A 14788-nucleotide genomic window follows, 5' to 3' on the forward strand; every position below is an offset into this window, starting at 1 on the left:
GCCCGGCCGCGGCTGCTGCAGGCCCCGACGGCAGCGCCTCAGTCCGGCCCGGCCGCCATGTCAGCCGCGCCGCGCGGTGCATTGTGGGGCGAGGGCGGGGGGAGCGCCCCGGGGGCGGTGGCGCTGAGGGCGGCGGCGGCGGCGGCTGACAACGACCCGACCCGGCCCGGGGGGACCCCCGGCCGCCCTGGGAGCCTCCTGCTGCCTTAGAACTCCCCCTTGGCTGAGGGGCCGACGCGCCCCGCTCCCCAACACTCCTGGCGTTCAGGGCCTCCCTCCCCCAGTGCCACAGCAGCAAGCGGGGATGAGGGAATACGCGGAATAAGCAGCACGGTTTTTCCTTAATCCTCCCCAACAGCCATCCTAATTTCCCCCCCTCCTTTTCTCAGCCCAGGCCTCTCCTTACGCATAAAATCATCAAGGTTGGAAGAGACCTTTAAGATCACCCAGTCCAACCATCCACCCAGCGCTGCCACTGTAACCCTTAAAGCACTGAAACGCATCATCCAGCGCCACATCCAGGCGCCTCCTAAACACCTCCAGGGACGGTGACTCCACCACCTTCCTGGGCAACCATTCCAATGCCTGATCATCCTAACAGTGACTTTTTTTCCCTAATAACTAATCTGAATCTGCCGTCTCAGTTTAAGGCCATTTCCTCTCATCCTCTCACTGCAGGCACGGTAGAAGAGACCGGCCCCTCACCACAATCTCCTGTCAGGTGGTTGTAGAGAGCGATGAGGCAACTGCACCCCCAGGCCCCGTGGAGCTGGGTTAGGGCTCCATGGAGCCCCAAGCCACAGCCCCGGCCTTGCTCCCCCCTTCCCCAGGGCTTCCCCTCCTCTTCCTCTCCTCTCCAGTCGGTGGAGAAGGGCAGGTGTGCCCCGGGGACACTGGGGAAGTGGCTCCAGGCTCCCTGACCTTGGCTATGGATCTGGCCCCGGCAGCAGCCCGGGACAGCAGCTTGGCCAGCATGTCTGCTGGCAGTCTGCAGGTCTCCAGGGAGAAGAGCCATCCTGCCAGCTCTTAGCAGTGCTGGACGGTGACCTAAAGGCACTGGCAAGTGCTTGTCTGAAACAAATCCCTCTGTGAGCCACTACTACCCCTTTTGGCACTGAAATGCCGTGTTGGCACTTGAGGCTAAGGAGGCCTTTCCAGAAAAACAAGGCACGTAAAAGATTAGTCTTGAACTACTATAGGGGTTCAAAGGAAAGTATTAAAAATAACAAGAACAGGAGTGCTGGAAACACTGCCTCAGGGAGTATGTGCAGGTAAACAAAAATTGCAAAATCTGTAATACTAGATTCTATAAATACTGACGATTCATACTTCTGAATGTATTGTGAAGTCAGCACAATCCTGACTAGGGGTAACGTGCTATTTTTTTTGGTTCACTTGAAGTTCACACTTTACAAAATTAGGACTGGATAACTCAGGGATGTACTACAGAGGTTTCACCTTCAGGAACGTGAGCCAGGTCAGTCCAGGGCAGCAATGACAGAAACAGCAGTGCTGCCCCGGGGCCAGCTCAGGTTAACTGGGTGGTGGTTTCAGCCAGTCCTGTTTGACAAAGATTTTTATTAGGTTTCATAGGTCAAAGAGTAAATTGCAAAAGTAACCTAATTATACTTGCTGCTGGATACAGTCCTCCTAGATCAACATTTAGACATGCTAGTGAGCAAACACACACCAGTTTGCAAACCTGACTAGCATATTTCCTTCAAATAGTTGGATAGACTTTAATATGAAATGTTAGTGCAGTTTGGCTCTGAAAACCTGAACCATTTATAAAGCCAAGAGTCTTTGACATAGTTCCTCTCTGTGTTCAGGAACAATGCTTCCTTCTTTGCTGATGTTAAAGAATGTTTTATTGCAGGCAGCAGTATAGAAACATGGCAGTAAAAGAGGAAGCTGAGTTCTACTGCCAGTTGGCCATTATTTAAAGAACTCCCAATTCAGTGCCAGTGATCAAAACCTTTCAGATTCTGGGCTCAGTTTGTAGGACAAAATAGAATCCTGAAAGCCACTAAATTTTATCTAGAAATCAGAGACAATAAGCATAAAGCTGTAGGAAGCAGATTTTATAAAGTCCCTTTCCAGAGCACAACTTGCTTATCTCCTGTTGCAGTATGACACCTCATTTTCAGTCCCATACCCAAAGTACTATAACATTAAGCCTAAAAAATGTAAAAGAGTATCATAGATTTCTTTTTCATTTTCTGGCCAAAAAATGCTGTTGATCACCATCAGAATGATTTTTAAAAATTATTTTTAGGATTTACTAGGTTTTTAACATCTATTTAAATGTATCTACTGCATTAAGGCCCTGTTCTCTGTCTCTAGCTGTGTTGGAAGAAACTCTAAAACTTCTTAGATAATTTACTTATCAAATGAGGAAATCATACTTGACTGTCATCTCAAGGATAGGTTCCTGGTCAATACTACAGCCAGGAAACTTTACAGAAAGATAGAATTTGTCTGTGAAGAACTTCAGGGTTTTAGCAACTGTATCTTCCCAGCATAGTACAAGATTTTCTATCTATATATTTTTGTAGCATATTACATTGTTTCTTGATGTTGGATGTCTACTTAAGCTGAAATAGATAAAAAAGATAAGAAAATCTGAAATGCTTAAAAACTATAATTAAATTTGTCAACTAGCTATACATGTCTTCTTCACTTACAGTAATGCCAGTCATGCTTGAATTACCTAAGCAAATTTAATCAAAATGTCAAAGATCTACCAAAACTCAGTTAAAAAAAGAAAATAAATCACCAAGTGAGATGACAAAATGTAATTTGCTCTTCAAAATATAAATTTCCAATATGCCTTGGAGGTTCTACTTAATTGTTTTCTGTAAATCGCTGCATTTTGCTTTTCTTTGCCAAGAACTATCAGAATCCCAGCCATGGGTGACCAATTTCTTGGGCCAAGAAAAAATCAATGACCATTTAATGCTTTCTATTGTTGATACTTTATATGTCCAAATCCTTTTCTTCCAGCAGGCATAGGAGCAAAATTGTACAGATGGCAGTTTTTTGTTGCAGGCAACCCAAGAATGACATCAGTGCACTGAAGCAGTGGTTTGGTTCTGCACGTCTGAAAACTTTGGTACCAAATTCAGTTCCTCATCCTTAATGCCTCTTTCTTGCTTAAAAACCCTTTGGTAATGTGGTTTCCCCTATACCACACTGTAGGACCAGTGCTGTGGCCACTCACTCCTCCCTAACCAGGAGCTTGTAAAGATGAATTTCCTGCAGGCCTGGTTCGTGTGGTGGTGTTCCACGTGATGCTCTGCACGGAGTGTTTGTAGTCCTGGGTTTGCTGACTGTGAGCTGGGACTCTTGTTCAGAGCACTCACGTCAGTAACCAATAGCAACCAAGCCATTGGTATCCTTTGACATTACACCGTAGTTACCAGATGCTATACTTAGTACACTAAAAAAAGGCACTTGCAAATCTGTCAAAAATCATAACAACTCTATCCCTTATTTTCCCAGGACGTAGTTAAAGCAGGATCTTTAAATCTGACTGGATCCCACAGACTGTTCTCGAGCCGACCAGTACTTTAAAACCACGTACAGTACTCAATGCACCACTGCCACCGTGAAATGCTCCATGTCAGAGTGCGTGGATCCTCCATAAATCCATCCTGCTGAGCTTTGATGTGGACAGAGCTTTTAGGAGTGCTGCAAAAGGCCGATTTGCAGCAGCCGGTCCTTTGCGGCGGCGCTGTGCCGGGCCGGGCAGAGCGGCGGCGGCCGTGCAGCATGCTGGATCCGGAGGGCAGTGTGGAGCATCAGCCTTCCCCTTCCTTCCCCAAACTCCTGCTCATCCCTCTAGCCATGCTCCTCGCAATTGCAGCGCTCCTGCTCTTAGCCTTTTCCGCCACGCGGCAGAAAGAGCCTGATTTTTACACTTTCAAAGTTGTAAACATCAGGGGCAAGTTAGTCTCCCTGGAGAAGTACAGGGGCTCGGTAAGTCCCGCGGTGCTGGGCTCTGGCCCAGGCTCACTAACAGCCAGTCCTTGCATGTCTGCGGGGCGAGAGGGGGGGAGAGAGCACAGAAACTTGGGGCACAGTCTCGTGTAGGTCTGGGTTTATCACTCTTTATCTCACCACTCTCTAACTGAGGGCAGTGCTACCTGCATGCTGCCTGGGTGCCGCTCCCCACATCTCTGCGCTCCCGTTTAGCGATGATATCTAGTTAATACAGGCTCCTTCTCAATAAATGTTTGCAGTCTAACCCCTGTGTGTGTCTGCGTCTTCTCCCGGGGCAGGCGGCTGCTGCCTGTAGACGTGGCAGGCAGGGAATGCTCCCCGCCTGCTGTTCCTGCAGCAGGATGGATTGCACTGGATCGTGGCTGTTCACTTGGAAGCTCAGGAAGTTTGTTTCTTTGTGTAACTTACTTTTGGAGCTTATTTCTGCCTTTTAACCGCATGACTTCTTGTACATTATTTTTACTTAAATCCCATTTCTTTTTAATGTTCTACATTAAAAAGAAAGGGATTTAGTCAATGGCTAATGGAGTAAACAGATTTCACCGTAGTTAGTGAAAATGTGAGAGACATTATAAAGTAGTTATTGTAATATCAGAGTATAATGAAATTGTAACATCATGCTATTCCTCTTTCACTTTTTAGTGCATGAAGAAGGGCACGTAGACACACATATACTTTATGATGTCTTTTAAATTTTATTTACATATTACTTTAAGGAGTTTTAGGCAGAGCTTTCCATGCCATTTTAAAACAGTGTCCTTGACTATACTGTGATTTTATTTTAGTTTAGTTAATTTAGTTTTTTAGTGGTTTGATCATCTAGAAAAGATGGTCAGTACCTATGGAAGAGCGATAAGAGAATTTAGCACACTGAAGGCTTAATACTATAAGCTCTTATAGCCCCACTCACAAGTTAGAGAAGCTAAAATCAACATTAATCCCACAAGTACCCCTTTAGCACTCAAGTGACACATCTGTGACACTTGCAGGCAGTCCAACAGCTTACCTGCTGCTCAGAAAGGCACCACCTCTTCTCACTTTCGCCCTTAATCTCCAGTATTGTGTTTTCACCTTCCTTTTCCCCTCCTCAGGTGCTTCACTGAGGTGTCTGAGCTCACTAGTGCACAGCAGCAGGTCACTGAAACATTGGCAGATAGACAGAGAAGGCATATGGGGAGATGCACATTTTCCTGAGCTCAGCAGAAAGGGATACTGGTGGAGTTGGAACAAATGACAGGACTGAATCTTACCTGGTCAAAGTTCTCATCTCCCTCCATGCACAATTCAGATACAGCAGAACTGGTCCCATGCCCACTCCAATATCTCTAGTGGAAAAAAACATGGAAGCTGTTTAATATTGAGCAATATTTGTGCTTTTTTAATCAGTTCCTTCCAAAGGCTCTGTCAATAAATCCTGCTACTGGGGCATGTTTTGTCTGCAGGTCATTGCAAATCTGAATAAGCAAATACCACCTGTAGCTTCTCTACCTCGGGGCCAGAATCCACATAGAAAGGAGTTAAGGGGGAACTCAGAATTCCTTACAGCTACCCCACAGAGAGCTGTGGGTGTTCATCCTCCCCGGAACAAGCTGCAAAGCCTAATTTGGAATCTTATGAAGAGGAAGTTGGGGGGGTGTGCCTGTATCCCAGTGCTATGATTCCAGGCCATCCTTGAGGCGTGACTGGTTTCATAAGGGAGAGTTCTAGATCTGTACCTTGGGAGAGGGAACAGCATTGATGAATGGCATTCCTTGATCTCTGCTAGGCCACATGGAATAGTTGATTCCAAAAAGGTGATGACCAGCTTCTGTGTGGATAAAAAGATTTGCATTCAGAAATCCTATTGATGTTCAGGCCAGCTGCTCTTTGATAATGCACATGCACCATTTTAAAGAAAATTGCAGCAATAAAACACATCCCTTTCTGTCATTATGTTGTCAGAACTCAGTATCAAGATAGAAAAAGGTTAATTAAAACTCTCATTTATTTCTTAAAATAAACTTGCTTAAATCTGCAGTTAAATAAGTAGTGTTAAGGCGTAGGTTTATCATAATATTTTAAAGCTATTAAAAGCAAATAATATTAAAGTACTACGTGTGTGCTGGTGGTGTTCTAAAGAAAGTGAGTCACTAGTTACCTCCTGGAACAATCGTCTGCTAATTGCCAAACCAGCTTTTAACAGCCTTAAGCTTTCTGGCAGATGTAGAGAAGACATTTTCTTCAATTCAGTCACTCAACTAATTTATTTAAATAGCTACCTAATTGGTAGTCAAGAGACTAACTGGGAATTGAAAAAATCCAAAAGCTTCCAGACTACCAAAAAAAAAAAAAAAGTGTGCTAATTCTAAAAACACAAAAGCTGTGCTAAGTATAAACAATCAGTGCAATTCATGACTTGCAGAATCTTTCTTCAATAACTCATTATTAATATAAATTTTTGCACATTCAGATCACTGAAACAATTTTTTCCTAGTACCGACTGATATTATATCAATTTCTATTTTCATCTTAATAAAAAAGTACCCTCTGTTATATAGTATAGAAGAAATAGACTAACAATTATGCAATAACAAAAATTAAAAATATCAGAGGACAGTTTGTTGTTCTTTTCTGAAATAAATGTGCACAGACATAATCTCCACTTTAATAAAAATACTGAAAATATGTAAGAGAGTACTCCCTTTCTATGGGGGTATTATATTGCCAGAATGCTAAAAATTTGGCATGCGTGCTACAAAATCAGGTGTTGTGTGACGTGTACCTGGAAGCAAAGACAGGAATGACTATAACAACTGAGAAAAGAGTATTATGAGTGGAATAGACCCCAAAACTGTCTGGTTTACTGTGTTATGGGACAAGGCCATGGTTTTTCCAGGCTTCTATACTGATGTTGACCCCTCTACATTAAAAATGAGGGGCAGTGATACGTGGCTGGACAAGAATCAAGAGGATCCAAACAAGCTCAGTTTTCTATCTAACCTATCTCCCTACCTAATTCAAGAATCTTATCTTCCATTTTATGATCTGAATCAGATATGCTGTAAGATATATTCTTACCAAAAATAGCACCTATTTGGGAGTCAGAACTCCCAAGCATCAACTGTTCTCTGGTGTTTTTATACCTGTCTTTGATAGTCCCAAGCTACCCCAGAGCTGAGTACAGTGTGCTGGGATGGAATTAGGCAGCATCAGTGCAGTGCCTTTCGAAATCCTGAACCAAAGGTACAATAATCATGTAAGAGCATCAGGCACTATAACTACCTAAGTATTATTTTACTATTGGAAGTAATGCCAGGCACTTTGGATCAGAGCTCCCTGCAGTCTGAGTGTGTGTATTACTGAGTGTGGGTAAATGCAGAGAACAGCATTTAATTACTGCACAAATACTGCTCTTTTTCCATGGAGGTAACAGCTCTGTGAGTTGGTGTAAGCTGACTCTCATGGCTCAGATGGAGCCAGTTAAGAATCTCCAGGTCTAAAAACCCTGCTGAAAGATCCACAAAGGGTTACTTGAAGATGAGACCAGACTCATAAATCTGTTCAGGGACCCTCAAGGAGGCACCTTGGTGTAAACATTAAGTAGACCAGGAAGTCTTTTTGCAGTGTTAAATAAATGAGTTCACTACTAGAATGCCTGGGTTTTCTAAGCAAAGGGAAGGACAGGATAGTGTGAAGAGGTCAGACAAGAGCTAATAGAGAATTCAGCTTAAATGAAATGATTTTTGTGAGGTCCATGGTGAACTGTTTGCACTGCACACTAGGTGGTGTGCTTGACCTGCACTCTCAAGAGCCTAAAGTCAAGCATATTGAACTTAATTTAAAGCATTAATAGTTGTAAGAAGTCAAATTACAGCCTCTACATGAGAACAAAAAGAGTGACTGTTATTTATTAAAAATAAAATATAGACCAAAAAAATCATCGCATTTAATCACTTCTAGTACCAGACACTTGAAAGATAACTTGGTAAAGGTTTTTAAATAATAATTTTAAATGTTCCTTATGAAATACCAATAAATCCTGCAAGTTTTGATTATATGTGTTAGTTACACTTTTAGGAGGTTTGCACTATTAAATTATGGAGTTCAGTAGTGAAGAATTCAGTTACAGGGAAAACATTTTTCTAAGGAAAAAGAAGCATAATGTGTTTGCTATACAAAAAAATGCTGTGTGGAGTTTCCTTCTATTTTGTGGGAGAATGTCTGGAAGTTTGCACTATTTGCACCGTGAGCTCTCAAGCCTTTCACCACCATGCCAAATAATCACTGATTTTAAACAGCTGTAAATTAAAATTGATTCTTTTTGAGCGAATTCTTTCAAGCCCTCTTTTTACTTAAAATCAAGCAAAAGTTATAAAAGTTTGATTGTTTTCATCTTTCATATCTGTTTTAATATGATCACAATGCCTACACAAGCTTATTCCCCCAAACCTCCAATGATAAATTCTTACATTTCCACGCTTTTGGGATAAAGTACCAATAGATGTGAATACAATAAGGTATATGAATACTCCTGCATTATGAAAATGCCAAGCCTTAAACTATATTTTAAAAAGCTTCTAAAATTTCATATGAAAGAGCTACATGTGACTTCAACTCTTAGTGGTACAATTTATCTTTACTTCATACTAAACTACGGTTATCACTAGGCTTGGTAAATCAGATTATTTTTTGTGGCCAATATATAGGTTCTATTTGAAATGCTGACAGTCTGCAAGAGGAATTCATCATAAAATTATTGTATCTTCTCTCAAAAAAATCTACTTATGTGTCACATCTTCGAGTGTTTTAGGAAACTGAATTTAAAATTTCAGGCAGAGCTTTTAAATGCCTGAATGAAAGTGATGCTTTGGAGGTTGGCTGGGTGGCTGCAGGTCATATTTCATATGCAAGTGTCCAGGGAGTGCTTGGATTGTGTTCTGTTGACACTACACCACAGAGATTACACCAACTTGTGTTTTGTGAGATTACCTGTCTTCCAGGGAGAACAGTGCCATTCCAAAACCACTTAAAATTCAGGAGTTGGACCTTGTGAGTCCCTTCCAACTCAGGATATTCTATGATTCTCTATAGCAATATACCTATACAAGGTAGAAAACACAAAGTAAGAGTTAATGTAAGAAATTATAAACACCAACATCCCGGTACCTTTTTCTTTACTCATTCCTACCCCTTCCAGGCCTTTCATTTTATGATCCCATACCTTGCCCAGCTAAAGGCTTTTATAAGCCAGTTTGTTTTCTGGCCTTAAAACTCCTATTTACATGTAGGGGTTTTTTTTTTGTATACTATAATTTCTTTGACACGCCTTATTTCCCTAAATACTTTTGTATTTTATATGAAAGTATTAGAATGGACTCAATTTATGTAGGATGAGCAGCAACTCACACTTACAAAATTTGTGAGAGTAATAAGAACTATGTCTAATAATAAATCCCAAAAGTTATTTAAGGATAAAATATCTCAAAAACCAATGGAAAATTCCTCAAAGCTTTGAGAAACTGTAATATGTGTCAGTTCAGGGTGAGGTCACTTATTTTCTCCAACAAATTCTTGGTGGAACCTGTTCCACACATGCCTTTATTTTCCTGTGGTGCTCACCTGTGTGTGACACCTTCCTCCAGCTGGATCTGCCTGTTGGTAATATCTGAATGACACCATGTGCACAGGTTGGACATGATCCACCACAGGAAAGATCTTAAAGGATAGTGGGCAGTCTTTACTTCTTCGAATCTCTAATTGAGGTAGTAAATTTTTGTGAAAAAAAACTGTTGTCATTTTGTCTCAACTGAGTAGATTTACTCTAGAAATGGTGGAAGATTTTTCAGCCCATTCTGCACAGACCAACCCAAAATCCTGTAATTGCTTCTGTTAACTTCCAGGTCATTTAACTAGCAATGATGAATGGATCAACCAGTTCTGTATGGGTACTAAATTCTGCACAGGGAAAGATGATGCAGAGCAGATGTTTCACAACAGATAAATAAAAAACAAAAAATACATTTGTTTGCAAGTTTCTTTCATGCAACTTGGTCTATCATAGCTGAATGGGCACTTCTTGAATATGCTTAGAAACTATCCAAAGGGCAGAATGGAGAAGTACAGATTCTCTGAAAACTAAGATTGCTTAGAAGTTTATTGATTATTTTCATCGTTGCCAAATAGGAATACATGAAAGAAATATTAAATGTTCCTATTGTGAACAGAACTCGATGTAGTTTCAAATATGTATTCAGTCACAGTTCTCTAGACATTCTTTCTTTTTTTAAATAATCTGCATCCAGCCTACCTCTTGGAAAGCTGACATGTCAGCACATTTTTCAATCTCTCTTCAGGTGTCACTGGTTGTCAATGTTGCAAGTGAGTGTGGGTACACAGACAGCCACTACAAGGCCTTACAGCAGCTGCAGAGGGACCTGGGCCCCTACCATTTCAATGTGCTGGCCTTCCCCTGCAACCAGTTTGGGCAGCAAGAACCAGACACCAACAGAGAAATTGAGAGTTTTGCACGAAAGACTTACGGTGCCTCCTTTCCCATGTTCAGCAAAATCACAGTCAGCGGGGCTGGAGCAATTCCTGCCTTCAAGTACTTAATTGGTGAGTAATCCGGAACACTGGAGGGTTGTTTCTTCAGTGTAGAATTCCTCTGATACAAAATAACATCTGACAGAAAAAAGATCCCTATGACTGTGTTCACAGAGTTGGCAGGCTCAAAGAGGTCAGAAGTCACGCAGCCCTTCTCACACAAGGCAGGATTTCTCTCTCTGTCACCTCTGACAGCTTTGTCTTACCTTCTAAAAAGATCTCTGGAGGTGAGGACACATCAATAACAGTTGTCCTGTAAAAGCTCATCTAATAAACCTCTACATAGGATATAGATTTTGAAATACTCCCCTGTATACATCCAACACCTGACCTTCCGTTTTCCACTTTGCAGCCTCGTAAGTGCTCCTCCTGTGACAGGAGTGCTGCAGGCTGGATTTATAAGATTCATCTCGAGAGCTGTAGCATAAGTGGAAGCAAAGCACCTCATAATTTACTTCAACAATCAGAAAGTGAAACTGGGCAATAAAGGATGTCCTTGAATACTCCCTTCCTCATTCCTCCCCAAGTGTTGGGATAGCCATGTCCAGTTCTGCCAGTTCCAATCTGCTTTACAGCACTGAGACCTGAAGAGCTTTGCAGGTCCTTAGCAGCCAGCTGACAAAATACATTGTAAGGCAGGATATTCTTCATCAAGGCACTATTTTTCTTGCACTGAACAAACACTCTAAATACCATTTAAACGCTAAATTAAAATGTCAGTCTTAACCCAATGTGAAGGAAATGTCTTCCAGCAATGAAATAAAATACAGAATTCCTTGAGCTCCATCCTGCAAGGACTGTATCACTGCTGCTTCTCTGCACTGTTTGCCCACATACCACTGAATTCAAATGAGTAGTGATAATATTTGTGACTGTCCCAAGCACACCTCCTTCCAGGTGTCTGTGATAGATCTCTCTGCTAGGCAAACTTCCCTTTAATCTTCTTCAGGTCCTTCTGTTTCTGTTTTGCCCAGCAGGGTTGTTCCTGCAGGCATCTCACATGAAACTTGCCAAACTTGTGTTTCCCTGTTGTCCCACAGGAAGCAGGAGGCTGCTGGAGGCAGCATTTAAGCAGCACAGTGTAGTCTGGCTGTGTCTTGGTGGTACTTTGAAATATCTTCTAATTCCTCATGAGGTTTTGCTCAATGTATAATCAGTGGAAAAAAGATACTAATTGGTCTGTAGCGTCTGTACTTGTGCTTTTAGTGGGATGAGGTTCCTGGGCTAATTGAAAATCCTGAAAATTTTATTAGTCACGTTGCAGAACAGTGAAGGATAAGAATTCAACTTGTGTAAAACGAGTACATGGCCAGGGAGGGAAAAACTGTAGTAGATGAGGAGTAGGAGGAAAACTGGAACAATTACTTTGTTACTTCATGTAACATTTGTTGAAACAATCTTCTGAAGCACCTGACACTGGGTGCTTTTGGAGGGAAAATTCTGGGTAAGCAAATAATCAGTCCTGGTACAGCTCCTCTGTTATGCCAAATACCATTTTCCTATCAAAGTCCACTGTTTCAGGTTTATCTGGGTGGCACAGACACACACATGCCCTCACACACTTTAACACCCATTCTAGTGCTTTCTCCTGTCTGTCTGAAGTTTCCCTGTTCCCATTAGTCTCCAGGGGCTCCTGTCTAATTAAAGCTCCCTGTCTGTCAGAAAATTAATCTTATTCAGTCTGAACTCCCTATTTTACATTCCTCCTTCCTCTGAGAGGGTAATCATCAAATTGATAGGAACAAATGTCAGGAATTGCCTAACATGTTTTTCTAAAATTTCACTTTTTTGCCTGTAGATTCTACAGGAGAAGAACCAACCTGGAACTTTTGGAAATACCTAGTGGACCCCAATGGGAAAGTAGTAAAGGTCTGGGACTCTACTGTCTCTGTGGAAGAAATAAGACCTCACGTTACAGAACTTGTGAGAAAAATCATCCTGAAGAAGAAAGATGAATTATGACTTTCAAAAATACCAGCATGCCAATTACATCTCTGTTGAGAATTAGGATGGGACTTTGTCTTTTCACATTCCAAAAGAGAGAATACGGGGAAGGGAAATTAGGACCAGTTGAATCTATAGTCACCATTCTAAGAATGTAGAAAACAGCAAGTTAGCATGGTCTAAGTAATTTAAATTTTTTTCTCCAACTGGATTCAGTTTGACCTTTCTGGGAAAAAAAAATTCTCAGTAATTGTTTCTTGCCCAATTCAATTTATTCACTGTGGGTAACACTATAGGAAGTCAGTTAATGTACTTGTAGGAAGAAGGCTCAGAATAATGAGAATTTCCTAACTGGGTTCTCACTGATATGTACAATTTTGTTGTTATATTTTGACACAAACTGAATAAAATAAAGAGTAAAAAGTGCATGATTGACTCAAGGCATGTGCTAAGGAGAGAGACAAACCAGGTACCTTCAGCCCAGGCAGACTTGCATGGATATATGCCTTTCCAATTATCACAGCCAAACATATTTCATTTCATCTGTCTAGAAAATCAGTTTAGAAGGGCATTGGGAAAATACATCTATTAAATAGAAATGGAAGAAATATGAAGACAAAGTCTCTTTAAAAATTCTCCACAAACTATGGGAAGAATTTCTATATTTTTTCACCGAGTAAAGATTACCAGATGATATTTAAATAGTTATTTGAACATCTGTAGGACCAGAGCCTATAAGAAATTGCTGTTTCTTGCTTCTGAGAGCATTTTGTCTTAGAATTACTCTCACTCATAAAACTCTCATAAAACTGATGTTAAATCTATTTTACAATTTATGACACCATCCAGTTTTGCTGCATGTACAGACAAACATTAGACAATCAACATCTTTTCCATGGAGTTAATTTTTGCAAATATTTAATTCTTACATAATGTTACCTAGTTTAATAGCACATTTATGTTACAAATTATTAATGTCACCTTTTCAGGCATCTGCTCAGCCCTCAGCCTGCAGAACTCCTTAGCTCACACTAAAATAATAACACCAACAATTGCAGCCTCATTGTTCCTTGACAGAAACCTTTTGAAAATCTTGTCAGAAGAACTCTTTGTGTCTTGACAAAAACACGATGTTCCCATGCTCTTAACCCCAGGATGCTTTAAGAAGACTCTAATCTTGTCCAATTGCAGTATTATTGACAAGTGAAAGCTTTTTTCTGCTTTTTAATGTTTTTTTCAGGTAGCACAAACAATGTTTGTCCATATAGTTGTCAGGGCCCAAGTGTACAAATAAGCCTTAATTGACCTGACCACAGTAAGGACTTTTTCCAAGTCATCACTGCCATTAAAGCTCTTCAGTGTCCAAACAGGCTCTAGGGGAAATCAAAGGCAAGTATTGTGGCCTGCACTGGTTTGCAGAACAAGAGGGGAAAGAAGAGATGTTCTGTGGAGCTGTCTAAGGAAGTAAGAGCTTGAGGTACTTTAGGATTTCCAGAAAGACCGCGAAGGGCGGAGATTGTACTGGACAAAACAATCTCAAATTGCCTGAAAGAAGCTGAGAGTGAGGGTTTTTAGTTTTTAGTGAAGAAAAAAAAAGGGAGGCCTGTGGAAGAGAGAATAAAAGGAAGAAGTTACAGAAGAACAAAAGAAAAAAGATATCAAGTAAAAAGGAAGAAATGAGAAGGAAATGAAAAGACAGTTTGCAGCCAAAGAATCTGTGGGACAAATGGGGCATAGAAATGTTCCAGTCTGAACATTGATACTAATGAGTATGTTCCAAGCTATATCAGCTACTTCTCACTTGAACTGTAACTTAAGAGTGCAGGAAATTGGTGCTTGTGGCAGTGAATGTCTGTATTTTCCTCTTCTGATGGTGAGGAAAGTGAACTCTATGGTTGATTCAGTCATTTAGTCTATTCTTGCAGGGATCACTCTAAGACAATGGTTGCTAAGGATATCACATAGAGAGGAAAATCAGATCCAGCTGATACTGTGCTGGGATAGAGAACCCAGCTGCTACAAAAGAAACTCTTTATTATCCATAGACTGTTTTTCTCTGTCCCTTGATATTGATGCAGTACCCCAGCATTCTGTTAGCAAGTGCTGCAGGGTTCAAAGTTTTCTCCTTAACAAGTCTGGTTCTGTTCTATAACTGAAGCCTGGATGAGCCCAGACTAGGCTTTTAAAAACTTTTTGGCCCTTTCTATTTCAATTCTGTGTGTCCAACTTCAAACAGAACTCTGGATTTACATAGAAACAA

The 14788-nt window shown here is 41.1% G+C and overlaps 1 protein-coding gene across 2 annotated transcripts; it reads left to right on the plus strand.

The window, feature by feature from the left end:
- Positions 1-69: 69 nt before the first annotated feature.
- GPX7 (glutathione peroxidase 7) lies at positions 70-13592 on the plus strand. 2 transcript variants are annotated; one of them, XM_027648856.1, is made up of 5 exons: positions 70-1271; positions 3004-3112; positions 3502-3978; positions 10335-10596; positions 12383-13592. In XM_027648856.1, exons 3-5 carry the CDS (start codon positions 3667-3669, stop codon positions 12544-12546), a joined length of 738 nt encoding a protein of 245 aa, XP_027504657.1. In that variant the 5' UTR covers positions 70-1271; positions 3004-3112; positions 3502-3666; the 3' UTR covers positions 12547-13592. The 2 variants fall into 2 exon arrangements, with proteins under 2 accessions (XP_027504657.1, XP_027504656.1); XM_027648855.1 differs by lacking the exon at positions 3004-3112.
- The last annotated feature ends 1196 nt before the right edge of the window (positions 13593-14788 follow it).

Source organism: Corapipo altera, unplaced genomic scaffold, assembly GCF_003945725.1.
Source record: "Corapipo altera isolate COAL_440 unplaced genomic scaffold, ASM394572v1 112, whole genome shotgun sequence".
Lineage (NCBI taxonomy): Eukaryota > Metazoa > Chordata > Aves > Passeriformes > Pipridae > Corapipo > Corapipo altera.